Source organism: Gouania willdenowi, chromosome 8, assembly GCF_900634775.1.
Source record: "Gouania willdenowi chromosome 8, fGouWil2.1, whole genome shotgun sequence".
Taxonomy (NCBI): Eukaryota; Metazoa; Chordata; class Actinopteri; order Blenniiformes; family Gobiesocidae; genus Gouania; species Gouania willdenowi.
The window spans coordinates 16,646,864-16,661,229 of record NC_041051.1 but is presented as its reverse complement, the minus strand read 5'-3'; the positions used below and the strand labels follow the sequence as shown (position 1 = coordinate 16,661,229).

General features: G+C 34.4%; 2 protein-coding genes across 2 annotated transcripts in view; both read left to right on the top strand.

The window, feature by feature from the left end:
* The window catches only part of LOC114468383 (protein tweety homolog 2-like), a 44,235-nt gene extending 41,779 nt beyond the window's left edge, over positions 1-2,456 (top strand). Inside the window, exon 14 of the mRNA XM_028455244.1 lies at positions 1,706-2,456. The gene's annotated coding sequence lies outside the window, so the exon portion shown is untranslated. The remainder of the gene's footprint in view (positions 1-1,705) is intronic.
* A 1,466-nt stretch (positions 2,457-3,922) lies between these two features.
* Positions 3,923-11,451, top strand: LOC114468401 (charged multivesicular body protein 6-like). The gene is made up of 8 exons (XM_028455274.1): positions 3,923-4,130; positions 4,479-4,588; positions 6,333-6,420; positions 8,674-8,760; positions 9,076-9,141; positions 9,302-9,382; positions 10,952-11,027; positions 11,129-11,451. The coding sequence occupies exons 1-8, from the start codon at positions 4,065-4,067 to the stop codon at positions 11,173-11,175; spliced, it is 621 nt and encodes a 206-aa protein (XP_028311075.1). The 5' UTR covers positions 3,923-4,064; the 3' UTR covers positions 11,176-11,451.
* Positions 11,452-14,366: the final 2,915 nt, after the last annotated feature.

The window sequence follows — 14,366 nt, the reverse complement described above, 5'->3', positions numbered from 1 at the left end:
TAAGACAACATGAAAGATCTTTCTCACATCGCAAGCCCAGAGTAAGTGTGTGGTGCAGTAATAGATAATAGAGCCAAGCTTACTAAATCAGCAGCTTAAGTTTCTCTAGGGTGGCGTTGCACGGAGTTTTTGCTTGCGTGGCTGAAACAGTGATTGAACCACGTTCATAGCTTACCAAAGACCTGGAACGCCCTTTGTGGGTGAGAAGGAGAGAGAATGTGGACTGTTCTACTAAATGTGCCTTTGTGTCTTTTACTTCTAATTCACATGCAGGGCAGCTTCTGAGCTGGTTAGGGACTTCTGAAAAATATCAATACTTTTTAAGAGGCTTCTATTTAGGTAAACTCCAATGTAGAGACTCCTAATTTTTCAAATGATTCCTGGTAATGCAACTGTGATGCAACCTGCTTTAAAACAATCAGTTAAAATACAAAAAAAATTAAAAAAAAAATACTTGGAAAAGTACAAACTATAAGAATTGTAATGAATGTGTGAGCAGAAAAAGACAAAAGTATAAAGAACAATGTTATTGTTGTGGAAAGTTTTAGTTTATTTCCATAAGGCACGCTGTAAGCACTCTGGTGGCACGTATAGCAAGAAACGGCCCTGGTAAAATGCACGGAATCAATCATTCTTTCTTCTTATTATTCTTTTTGGAAAAACTAATTCTTAAATTGTGTTTTGTTTTTGTTTTCCTGCTGTGTGGTTCTAACAGCCTAAAGCCGTAACTAATCCTTTTGTTAAATTGTATCCTTCGACTCAGCTCTATCGTACACGTAAGTTCTCTGAATCAGATGTCTCGTGAATCACGTGTTGTGTTTGAATCACTCTCATTCCAGCTCTTTTCATGCCCTTCGGATTAACACCCTCCATATACTATATACTGTATACTGTATATATATATATATATAGTATATAGACCCCCTTAACTCATTAAGACCTACTGTATTCATCAGAATCAGAATTCCTTTATTAATCCCAGGGGGATTTTAAATTGCTTTTGTTATGACCACAGAAAAAAAAAGATCACAAATAAAAGAATAAAAACGTAAGTAATAAGTAAGCAATAAACAAGTGTATAATTACGTAAAAAAGACTGTTGAAAATAGGGATCAGATACACACACATTACAGTAGTAGAGAATAAAGTAGGATGGACAATACTAATAATAATAAAAATAATAAATATACAAATATATACCAATATGATTTAGATGTTTACAACAAATAGGCTGTGAGGTTACAGTGATGCATTGTACAGTTTGATGGCCACAGGTAGGAATGATTTCCTGTGGCGTTCTGTGGAGCACCGTGGTTGGATCAGCCTGGTGCTGAAGGTGCTACTGTGACTGACCAGCCCATCATGGAGTCATGTGTATTTTAGCATGTAAGCAAATGCTATAAAAAGCTGTAATATCAAAACTATGATTTGGATAATTCTCTAGTTTGCAATGCAACTAATTAGAACTCTAAATTGAGGAACAGTGTGTCTTACATCATACATAAAATCATCATCTATCCTCAGCTATCATTGCCTCATTACAAGACAGTTTCCTCCCCTCAATGAAGAAAGTGTTGTTTTTTAAAAAGAAAGAAGCATATATTCTAATAAATGGAAACCTAATTCATTTTTCACAACAGTAATCTTACTTACTTTACATATGTCTAACTTTGTTTTAAACTATATATATCTTTTCTTTTTGCAGTATTCGCCCAGTATGAGGACCACCTATCTGTCTATGACTGAAGCCCAGATTCGACACTTTGGGACAGACTTCCAGGTGTAGGGTGACCCAGGACAGAATCCATTTTAGTGTGTCCGTCAAAGACTCGGAAAACCATCTGAATGAGCCGATCTGGTTTGTCAGCCAAATCAATGAGACAGTAAACTGTACAACTCACCTGTGGAGCACTTTAAAAGTCCTGCAAGCAGTTGATTCACTGGTATAAAACTCTTCCCACGTCTAATAATGTAAGACTTCAAGTTAAAAAAGAAAATTGACGCTCATTTGTACGCTTTTCAGTGAGCCAAATCAAGACTTTTGACACTGATAGTGTTTTAATAGCAGTATCTATAAAGTTGTTTCTTAAATCATTACAACACATTGTGTATTTGGAAAGCAATATGATGTTTTCAGTTTTTTTCCAACTCATTCACTATCAAATGAAATACAATATGAAACTGTACGCTTTTGAACAGCAGAATAACAACTGCAGGAATGAAGAAAAGAGAGAGAAAATAGATGCATGAGAGGAACATTCTGCTCTAAATAATTGAGCCTTTGATTATACGTAGCACATCATATCTCAGATAATCAATCAGCACTGCCAAACAATGGTTGTGTTATATTGACATAAAGTTTATTACTCTGTGCCACTGACAGTCAACTGAAGACAACAAATGAAGAGTAAAAATGCATTAAAAGTGCTTGTCTTAAAACGTTTTACTCATATTATCTGGACACGTCTTTGCTCTTTACACTATTGTAAAATATTTGCTGTTGCAAACTATTTTCTATGGAAAAATGTATTGGATGATATATCAAAGTAAAAGTAATTGATGACATGTTGTGTTTGATTTATTGATTTATTATTTACTTTATTTTAACTTTTAAATCTGGATGGTCCAAGGTAAGAAATTGAAGGCAAAAATCCAACAACAATTAGTGACCTCTTTTGAAAGCAAGATTCAGCCACATTTGGTCATTTAGAGCAATGATTCTCAAATGGGGGTACGTGTACTCCTAGGGGTACACGGTGGCACAACAGGGGGTACTTGAGAGAGAGGAAAATTAACAAGTGAAAGCAATACAAGTATGGCGTTCTATAATGTTTATTTTTAGTAAAAAAAATTTATAAATACACTGAATTTTACCAGCAACTCACAAAACGACAACAAAAACACACAAAATAAGTGGAAAAATATACTGAATAATAAGAAGAAGAACAAACAACAAAATTCACAAAACACACACTACGAGAGAAATATACTTACCATTACCGACAACACACAAAACAAAGTCACACTAAATGAGAGAAAAACACACAAGATCACTACAAAATACACACAAATATCAGAGAAACATTTCAACACAATGACATAAGAAACAACGACTCCAAAAACGCACAAACTGAGATAGGATAATTTAAATAATACCAACAACACACAAAACTGACAACAAAACTGCACAAAATAGGAGAAAAACACACAAGATCACAACAAAATACACAAAAATAACAGAGAAACATACAAAACAACATAAGAAACAACCAAACGACACCAAACACACACAAACTGAGATAGAATAATTTAAATAATACCATCAACACAAAAAACCAACAACAAAAACACACAAAATAAGAGAAAAATATACTGAATAATAAAAGAACAAACAACAACAAAATACACAAAAATGACACCAAAAACACACACAAAATGATGATAGAAATGATCTTGATTGGAACATAAACTGAAAATACAAGGATTAGTGTTGGTCCCACACCAGGATGGAGATGACCATAAATGATAAAAACTATATAAATAAATCTATTCAGGAGGCATGCTGTTTCTTTCCACTTATTTACAATATAGATCATATATTCCATCATTATGATCTATAGTTGTTTTTTCACAGAACTTGCATTCAAAAGTAAGAGAAAGGGGGAACTTGAGCAAATATAGTTCAAGAACCATAGATTTGTAGTATAAACAAGACAAAATATTGATCGTTTTAAAGTCTCAAACTTGCTTAACATGCAATTTGCTTTGTATTACTTTTATAAGAGTACTATTTTAAGAAACATTATTAATACAATTAGAAATAAAAGTTTTTTCCCCCACAAACAAGTGATTTTCTTTGGACAACAGGTTTTCAACAACTAGGCAAAGGGATTCTGTCCTTCCTCGCTTGCCGTAGGAAACGCGGAAAAACTTGGGACATGTCAGGAAAGCCTTTTAGCCTGTTAGCCTACTGGGGCTATTTGTTATTATAAAAATGAATGTTTAGAAAATAATATTTATTGTATGTTGCTCAAGGAGGATGGTGGTGGGAATGTGGCTGCATAATGGGAAACGTATTTGGGAGAAAAAGTCGCCCTTCTCGAGTAACCGAGCAGGATAAAGCCGTGTTGGTGAGCTGTTAGCGTTTAGCACTGCTGGTTAAACATGCAGGATGCTACTGTTAGCACATGAAGGATTTATATCATTTCAAATAATTATTTGTTATAAGACCTTCGGACATCAAAGTGATTTGAATACTTGCACATTATGATTCATTAAATGACATACACTGCATTGTACAAAGAGAGCTCAACATCCATTAGATTACATTGGCAAATGTAAACATTGTGTTTACATTTGCCAATGTTAGCATCTGTGATTTTACCAGAATGTTTTCAGTCCCTTAGAATATTTTTTTGTGCACAAATTCTTAATTTTTTTTTTAGTTGGTAAATTAGATCATGTGCATTTGTTTACAGCAATTAAAGCAGCAGAGGGATAAATTGAAGCAGTACCAGAAGAAAATCACCTTGCAAGTGGAGAAAGAGCGACTTCTGGCAAAGCAGCTACTCAATAATGGCAAGAAGGAGTAAGCACTAATTCCTACTTTAAATAAAGACTGTTCTGATGGAACGATGGTATTTTGAACGTATGTTACAGTCAATATAATACATTAACTCCATAAGCATTGTCAAAAATAGTCACCTGCCTTGCCTTTATGTGTGCTTGTTTAAATTGAATGCAATTTCATGACTTTGATATTAAGTTAGCATGCTTGGTAAATGCCATAATCCTTAGGGAAGACTTTCCTAAAACTTTAGGCTTGATAATAGTATGTAGGAGGGAGTTTAACTAGCCTTAAATGTAAAAATATTCTACAATAAAATAATATATTTTATTAATAAATCAGAATATGCTGAAAAATAACATCAATAAATTCTGAAACAATTACAAAAAATAAGTACTAGTTTAATTTAAACATAAGAATATTCTACAATAAAATAAAATAAATAAAAACTAATTAGGAGGCCCTGAAAAGTAATCCATCAAACAATAAAAACATTGTACTTATAAAGTGAAAAATTACAATTCAAATTAACTTTTGTTATTTTTTGTTGTCAGGATTTAGTTCAGCTGCTACATTGAAGTGCTGGAGCGGAGTCTGGAATGGACTGCTTGTATCATAGTGCTTGTATCAGAGATTTAAGATGTATTTATTTTTAATTTTTTATTGTAGCCAGCCTAAGGCACACCTGAGCAATCATCATGCTGTCTAATCAACATCTTGATATGCCACACCTGTGAGGTGGGATGGATTATCTCTGCAAAGGAGAAGTGCTCACTAACACAGATTTAGACACATTTGTGAACAACATTTATGAGAAATAGGTCTTTTGTGTTTATAGAAAATGTTTTAGATCTTTGAGCAAAAACCGAAGTGTTGCGTTCATATTTTTGTTCCGTAGATAAAGCAGAGCTTAATTAGTCAGACTGATGTACCAATATTTAGGACCAGGGTTGGGGTTAATTACATTTTTCAATAACAATTACATCTTCAATTTCCCATGTTCAATCACAGTTCAATTATGATTACGATAACCAGCATTTTTCCCAATTGCAAATAAATCACAATTATTATTTTTGCCCTGAAAGTCAATAACAGTTACGTTCTCAATTACTAAAGTTAATTTACAATTTTACTAACTTTCATTCATATATCGTTGTAATGATTGTATGTGGTTGGTTGTGTACGAAGTCGTTTTATCATCTTTACAATTACATTTTAGTGTATTGATTATAATATTTAATGTAAAAGCCCAACTAGGTACAAGAGTTGGAATTTAGCAATAACTATAAACTCTGTACAAAACATAAGTTACATTCACATTATTGGAACTCTGTAAAATAGTTTTATCCCTATTTAAATACAATATTATTTTAACCTAACTACTAACTCTTCACCGGTATATTCCAGCCGTAGAACTGTTTTTTGTTTAATTAAATTGCAATTAACAGTTTTTATTGAATTACTATGGTAATTACATTTACAAAGTCAATTATCTAACTCAGTTACAATTCAATTATGATTACAACGGATTTTTAATATTTCAATTATGATTATAATAACGTCATAACTGTAATTGATTATCAATTACACCATTACAATTACAATTGACCCTGTTTAGGACAATATTGTGTGAACGTTTACGCTGCATACTCCTCTGCGTTCTCTAGGGTGGTGTTGATCAGTCTGCAGTGAGCTTTCTTTGCTGTCAATGATGAAGATATGGTTGTTACTTTTTGAAATGTCCTCCTTTTTAATGTTGTTTCAGAAAAGCTCTGTTGCTTCTGAAGAAAAAACGCTTTCAGGATCAGCTACTGGACAAGACTGAAAATCAGATTTCAAACCTCGAGCGGATGGTGAGTTTGATGTGATGACATCACCACTATTAAGGTAGATGGAACTTCTCTGCACTATTTGACTCGATGTTTGCAGAATGTTTACAAACCATTTTTGTTTCAGATCACTTCTGTTTGCATGAGTGCAGCTTCACAGTTATAAATTAGCGAAGGGCCATGGGCCATTTGGCCCTCAATTTAGCCAAGAATGCCCCCCAAAAACCTTGTTCCGCGGGCCAAAATTGTCCTTAAGATTTTAGTCAATAACTTATTGTGAGCACTGTTTGTTAAGAGATAAGTAGTTCAATTCAATACAACTTTATTTGTATAGCGCAATTTACAATGGTCATCAAAATATAAAATTCATAATAAGCAAGAAAAACCCAACAAGATCCACATGAACAAGCATTTAGTGACAGTGGGATGAAACAACTCCCTTTTAACAGGAATAAATCTCCAGCAGAACCAGGTTCAGAGGTGGCAGCCATGTGCTTTGACTGGTTGGGGTTAGTGGACAGAAGGACCAACAGAACAGGATAGAGTGATGGAACGTCAGAGTGTTCCAGACTAGTTGAGCCGTGAACCACAGATCAGGAACTGCCATCATCAGCTTCACGACACCTGAAATAGAGAAGACAGAGAAGGGCGAGGAGAAGGCACTGACTGCAGAAAAACATGATACAGTATTAACAAGTCAGCCTGCCTTGGCCTTGATCCTCACTCCCAGTGGTCTAGTCAATACTTACTATAAAAGTGACATCTCTTTCCGTTTATTGGTAAGCTAGCAGCGACTCTAATGTTTGTCAATGCAACCGTTCACAGACGAGCCCATGTCTGCTCTAGTTCTTAGGTTATGTTATGATTCAGTCCTGAATCAGTGCATAGGTTTCCTACATGTCTTTTTCTTTCTGTATTAGTTACTGTGCTACTTGCAAACTTGTCTCTGAAAAAGAAAGGGTGTGCTTTTCATTTTTTGTATTGGCAGAAGCTACTGTGCATTTTAATCTATAAAATATAGTCACAAGTGTTTTTCAAATGGGGCTACGTGATGGCCCTACAGAGGGTACGAGAGAGCGAGAGAGAGAAAATGAGAGGAAAATGAACAAATAAAGTGTCGGTCTTGGTTCCATCCCAGACGTGAGCTGACAGGAAATGATAAAAAATATAGAATAATCCATTCAGGACCCACTAAATCAGTGTTTTTCAACCTTGGGGTCGAGAACCCATGTGGGGCCTGTGTCACCTGAAATTTCAGAAAAATTCAAATCGATTTTTGTAATTTTGAACTTTTTTTAAAAAAATCAAACACAAAATATTAAAGGTAGGGTAGGTAATTTTCGAAAGCTTGCATGATTTTGAATGTGGCTTCCCGACGGCTCCGCCTTTACCCCCCTCCCCTCTGTGCTCCGTCTCACTTACATGCACGAGCACAGCTGCTCCAGCAGCAGAGCTCAGCTCATCACTTGTACTGTTTAGAAATTTTGTTGTCTCATGTCTCGTTCAGCAGTAAGTAAACAATAAACTTTACCATTATATATGTTAAAAAATGTGACTAAAAGCTCAGTTTTAACTCTGTCAGCGGTGACGCGCTTTCAGTGTGAGCTCATGCATGCGAGGGGTAGCGAACGGGCAGGGAGACAGAATAGACGTGATCTTTTTCCATTGGTCAAAGTTATTACAGGTTTACATTTATTTTCTTCGTTCCTTTTTCAGAGCACATAAGATCTTAATGTCGTCAGGACATAAAGACAATTTCAACCAAAAACTTAAAAAGTATATCTAGAGAAAATTGCTTACCCTAGCTTTAAACAACTGTATTTCTATACTTAGTTCAACTAACTAAATAAAATGCAGAAAAATATATATCTGAGCTCAAACATGATGAAAAACCAATTTTAGAAAAAAATGTCTTTGGGGTTGCCAGAAATTCTTGATATCAAAATGGGGTCACGAACCAAAAAAGGTTGGGAACCACTGCACTAAATACTGTTTTTTTCCACTTATTTACAAAATGAGATTGTTTAAAAAGCGTGTTATCGCTCATTCATAACATTCTTGTGCTCTGTAGTTGTTTTGAAATAGTGTTCTAAGCAAACTGTTGCAGTCAGACAAAGGGGGTACTTGGATTCAGAAATAAGAGTTGATTTTAAGCTCATTTTCAAAAAGTGAAGATGTTCACATTTTATTCTGAGACCCTTCTGATTATTATCTCCTCTGTCATGCACGATGTGGCTTTTCAGCTGAATTCAATCATTGACTAAATTTCGTCCACAGGTGCAAGATATTGAGTTCATGCAAATCGAGATGAAAGTCATGGAGGGACTTAAGGTTGGCAATGATTGTCTGAAGAGCATGCACGAGGTAAATAATTGATGTATTTTCCTGCCTTTTGTGTTAATAAATCCTGTTTAGCTTAATCTTGTCAGTAAACCCACTTTAAGAAGAAAATGCAAAGTGTGCTTTCTTTAATGGCAACTTTTGGTGAGGATGGAGCCGACCCCGAGGCTTGTGGTGTGCAGGAGAATAGCTTGTGCACATTGTTAGAAGATTAAAGGATTAGGAGGCGAGAGCCCTCACTACCGTTGTGTGACTGCTGCACATCCTTGGATACAGTGTGTAGATCTTTTTCAGCTGAAGAAATCTAATTTATTTGTCAAATTTTCTTGTTTTTGTCAGATCATGTCCATTGAAGATGTGGAGAGAATCCTGGATGAGACCCAAGATGCAGTTGATTATCAAAGGGTAAATGTTCCACAAATCTGGTGTATAATCTGACAGATTTATTCCATAAAGTGTCGCACACACATTTGACTTCAAACTCCTACGTATTTCTGAACGCTGATCAAATGAAACATCTGTAATGCTGTTTTCACGCATCGCTTTATATGTTGTGCTTCTGAAGCAAATAGATGAAATGTTAGCCGGATCCTTCACACAAGAGGATGAGGACGCCGTATTAGCCGAGCTGGAAGCCATCACTCAGGTGGGTGTTAAGCCCTTTGTTTGCAGGGCCTGGGAATTATTCACTTGTAACACACCCCACTTCTCCTGTAACCATCGTCTTGAGCCACCGGTGCATGGCTTTGATGAAAGCCGTGAACAGGAGTTAACCTACAGTATGTGGGGGATATTATAGCGAAAACATAATCCTGGATTTGTTAAACATGTCGCTCAAACTGGCAGAGTTCCAACAAAGTTAGTAGAAAGATAAAAGTATGAACAGCACAGTTTGATTATAATCATGCCCAACAGGGCTGTCACTCAGCTGATAATGGTTCATAAATCACAATAATTAAAACATCATCTGATTCTTAATCCTTTGTAATCCAGTTGTTTCTTCACACGACACACACGCGTCTGTGAAACTACATAAATGACTTTGTTTGATAGAAAAATACAAAAACTAAGGGGCGGATTCACTAAAGGTTTAGGGGGTAATGAAACGTGCAAATAACACCCCATGCGTTCATAAAGGGCACAAACCGCAGGGCATTTCAAACCTACGATAACGTTGATTCGCCACCTTTGAAAGTTCTGAAAGCATTTTAAGTGAGAACGTCACCAAGTAGGATATCAACATGTGGTCATTTGATCCATAAAACTTGCGGAAACACATTTTATGCTGACATTTTGGAGATTTTCAGAGACCCTCCATTGTGCTACTGACTAAACTTCCGATTAACTTCAAAACAAGAGTCCTATTAAGAAAAGCGTTTAAAACTAATAGAAGACAAGACAACTTTTATTTTGAAAAGGGGATGTTTGATTTGTAGCTTGAGGCCGGTCCCAGGATGATTTTACGTTCTGCTCGCAATGCATCATGGGGCGGTTGAGTATGACTAGTGTGCCCACTATGAATGCTTCAAAAATGTCTCAATATAGTATACATCCGGGTATTATTTCCATACTATTTAATGTGAATGCACTATATACTGATTTTGACGTCAGATTTAGTATGAGTAGTATGTTAGTGTGTGATTTCAAACACAGCCATAGTGTTTTAGCTAAAATGGAACTTGGTTTTAGCCAAAATGTAGTCATCAGGACGACTGTATTTCAGTTATAGTTTAGTCTTTGTCAACTAAATAACATTAAGATTTTAGTGGACTAAATCTGTTACAGATTTACAGACAATCAGCTTACTTTAAATTGGATCACGCACTTGTATGTCCTGCCTTCCACTCAACTGAAGTAGTTTTGATTGGTTATCTTCCAAAACAGAAATGTAGTTCTTCATTGAATTTCATCCCATGGGAATATCATGGATTCGTTTTTCATCAGGTGACAAAAATATTACTGTAATTTGTTATGATAAAGTTTTTTGTCCATATGTATTTTTTTTTTTTTAATTTATAGTCTCATTTTTGTACTGTAAAAAATTAATAAACAAAAACCGTGATGGAAATTTTTGGTCAACAAAATTAACACTGATTTCAAGTCATTCAGAATCCCAAAACCTGCGTCACTAATGCATCAAACTGTGAATAACAAGATTGAAATATGTGAGTTTTTGTGATATTTTGAGTGATACCTGATCACTTCAATCAAACAGGGAGACGATGTTGCACTTCCAGAGGTGCCCACTGAACCACTACCAGAGATCCCACAAGCAGCTAAAGCTGAATCAGGTATCTTTACATGAAAAATTATACTTTTTAAATAAAAAAAATTGACAAATATATATGTTATTCTAGAGGTGCTAATCACAGTTTCATTTTGTGTTTTCTAGAATGGAGAGAAGCAAATGAGCCAGAAAGAGAGATGGTAGCAGCCTAACACTGTTATTATTAGTAGACAACGTGTCCAGTATTAAGCTCAGATGACTTTGTTTTGTCTTGAATTCCTTGTACTCTGGTTCTTTGCTTCCCTGAATCTACATCATGATGGAATATCTTCAGCTTCTCTTTTACCTTTTACAGTTTTTATTCAAACAGTGTTACATTGTAGCTGTGCTGATGAAGTTATAACTGGAGTGTGACAAGATTGAATTTTAGATGTTCAGTCATTAACTGAAGTTGTTTTTACAAATTAAATAGAACTGTGCAAACAAAATCCTTGTATATTGATTTTTTTTTTAGATCATCTGTTTAAACCACTTGTAACTCAGGGCCTGGGGGCTAAATCTGGCCCTTTAGTGCATCCAATTCGACCCAAAGGAGACAGTAGAAATGACAAAACATTAGTTATTACCAAAAAATTCAGTTGTAGATATCTCACATTCACAATTTTTGTTTGGGATGGCAGTTTTCTAATGCTTATATCACTAGAATGCAGTCATTTTTAATTGCAAATTGTGGAAAGAACTCGAGTTTCCATAAATCTCGCAATTTCCCGCAAACAATTCCACAAAATTCCCCTAAATTACACAAACATTGGTTTCAAAATCAATAAGTTCTGAAGTGAAGATCCTGCGGGGATTAATAATGAAAACCAGGGCACAATTATGTTAAAATTGCTCTTCTTTCTCCACCTAAAATCTGCTGCCTACTTGAGATCAAACTGGTCCATATTTGGCTTCTGAACTAAAAATGAGTTTGACACCCCTTGGTTTAAACAAATGTTTTTAAAAATGTGTTTGACTACAGCAGTGTTTCTCAAATGGGGGTACGTGTACCCCTAGAAGTACAAATGAAAGCATTAAAAATGGTAATCATACTACAGCAACTCACAATACAACAAGAAAAAACACACAAAATAAGAGAAAAATATACTGAATAATAAAAGAAACAGACAAAAAACAACAAAATACACAGAACGACACCGAAAACATACACACTGAAAGAGAAAAATACTATTATTAGGCACAAATAAAAAGACAACAAAGATGAAATGATGGAAAAATACACACGATCTCTACAAAAAATGAGAAAGAAGCATACAAAACGACATAAAAAAAAACAACCACACAACACCATAAACACACACTAAGAGATAATAATTTAAATAATACCAACAACACACAAAAACAACAATCAAAACCCACAAAATAACATAAAATATACTGAATAATAAAAGTAACAGACAAACAACCACAAAAGACACCAAAAACACAAAAAAATAAGAGAACGATATGCTAAATAATAAAAAGACCAGACAAAAAAATAACAAAATGACACCAAAATATACACACTAAGAGAGAAAAATGCTTACTATTACTAGCAACAAACGAAAAGACAACAAAGATTAAATGAGAGAAATATACACAAGATCTCTACAAAATACACAAAAATAAGAGAGAAACATACAACACGACATAAACAATCAAACAACGCCAAAGACACACACACACAAAGAGATAATACTTTAAATAATACCAACAACACACACAAACAACAACCAAAACACACAAAATAACATGACAATGTACTGAATAATAAAAAAGTAACAGACAAACAACAACAAAACACACAAAATGACACTAAAAACACACAAACTGATAGAAATGATCTTGATTAGAACATGAACTGAAAATACAACAGTCAGTCTTGGTTTCACACCAGGTGGAAAATTACCTTAAATCATAAAAACTTTATAAATAAATCTATTCAGGAGGCACTAAATACTTTTTTTATTCCACTTATTTACAAAATGAGATCATTTAACATGTGTGTTATCACTCATTCATTCCATCATTATTCTCTATAGATGTTTTTTTCACATAATTCTGAGCAAAATGTGTGGTCAGACATAATCAGAGTATTGTACTTGGATTCAACCACTGGACTACAGGATGTACTTTGTCCAGGAGGTGGCGCTGCTGGGCAGGTTTATCATAAAATAAACAGGTGCATTCATTCACATCAGCAGGGCGTGGGTGCTTATTGTTTTTTTTTTTGCTTATTGTTTAGTTTAAAGGTGGTGGGTCGGGGGTGGAGATGACAAATAGTTCTGTATTATAATCCAAAATAAAAACACTAAAAGGTTAAAGGTAAAAAAAAATCATACTCGTGAAAACATCAATAAGCATTCATGCTTTTAAATAGATAAATAAATAAAAATGGGCACAATATAAGTGTATTAATAATAAACTGACTATATACTTTATACTTCATTTTAAATAACCTCATGGTTAACTTTTATTTATCTTGTATCTCCATAAAAGCCCAAAAGGAATAACTCAGATCACCATTTCTGACTAATATCATAAACTTAGCTCTCCCACTCTCACTTTATTCAGGAATGTTTTAATTAACACATTTATGACCAAATACACAATGTGTACATAACCACATGACTAGAAAAGCCAGTTTGGGTCATAATGAACCATCTATACTTAGAATAGAACTACCTAAATCTACTGTTATCTATAGAGTTATAACAGGATGGAACTGATTGCCTACTTATATAAAGATTTTAGTACAAATTGTCATAAGTTCAAGATAAAGTGGATGTGATTCTGGTTTATTTGGACTTGATTCTATTTTTTTTTTTTTTTTTTTTTTTTTTTAATTTACTCATGTTATTCAATTTCTTTGAAAACTAATGATTGTATAATCTGTAAATGAATGTTTATGTAATGTTTTTATTTGTGTTGGACCCCAGGGAGGACATAGGTATTGTCTTGACAAAAGGGGAGGATGGGGATCCTAATAAATAATATATCAAAGAGTATCGAGGGTGAATCATAACTTCTCATAAATTCTCTTTCAGGCTAAAGGATGCAGACTTTGCCTTTGATCTTTAAAACCATTTTTTATTTAAGAGGTGAGCAGTCCATTGGGTATAAAACTTGAATCTAAAGAAATGCAAAATAAATAAATGAAAATAAAACTAAATAAATAATTAAAATAAGGAAGTTTATTCCCACTAATGCCACCGTATTTGTTTGTACTGGTAACTTGATGAATTTAAAACAGTTGTTTAGTGAAACGCACTGAGGGGATTATCATGATTGAATGATTGATTGATACGACTGCTGGAAAAGTCCCCCCCCCAAAAAAAACAAAAAAACAAAAAAAACATTTCAG

Excerpts from the sequence above, each read along its gene's own strand:
- LOC114468401 (XM_028455274.1), top strand. The coding sequence starts at position 4,065 with ATGGGAAACGTATTTGGGAGAAAAAGTCGCCCTTCTCGAGTAACCGAG. Across the intron at positions 8,761-9,075 it reads GTCTGAAGAGCATGCACGAG|ATCATGTCCATTGAAGATGT; the intron begins GTAAATAATTGA and ends TGTTTTTGTCAG. Across the intron at positions 9,142-9,301 it reads ATGCAGTTGATTATCAAAGG|CAAATAGATGAAATGTTAGC; the intron begins GTAAATGTTCCA and ends GTGCTTCTGAAG.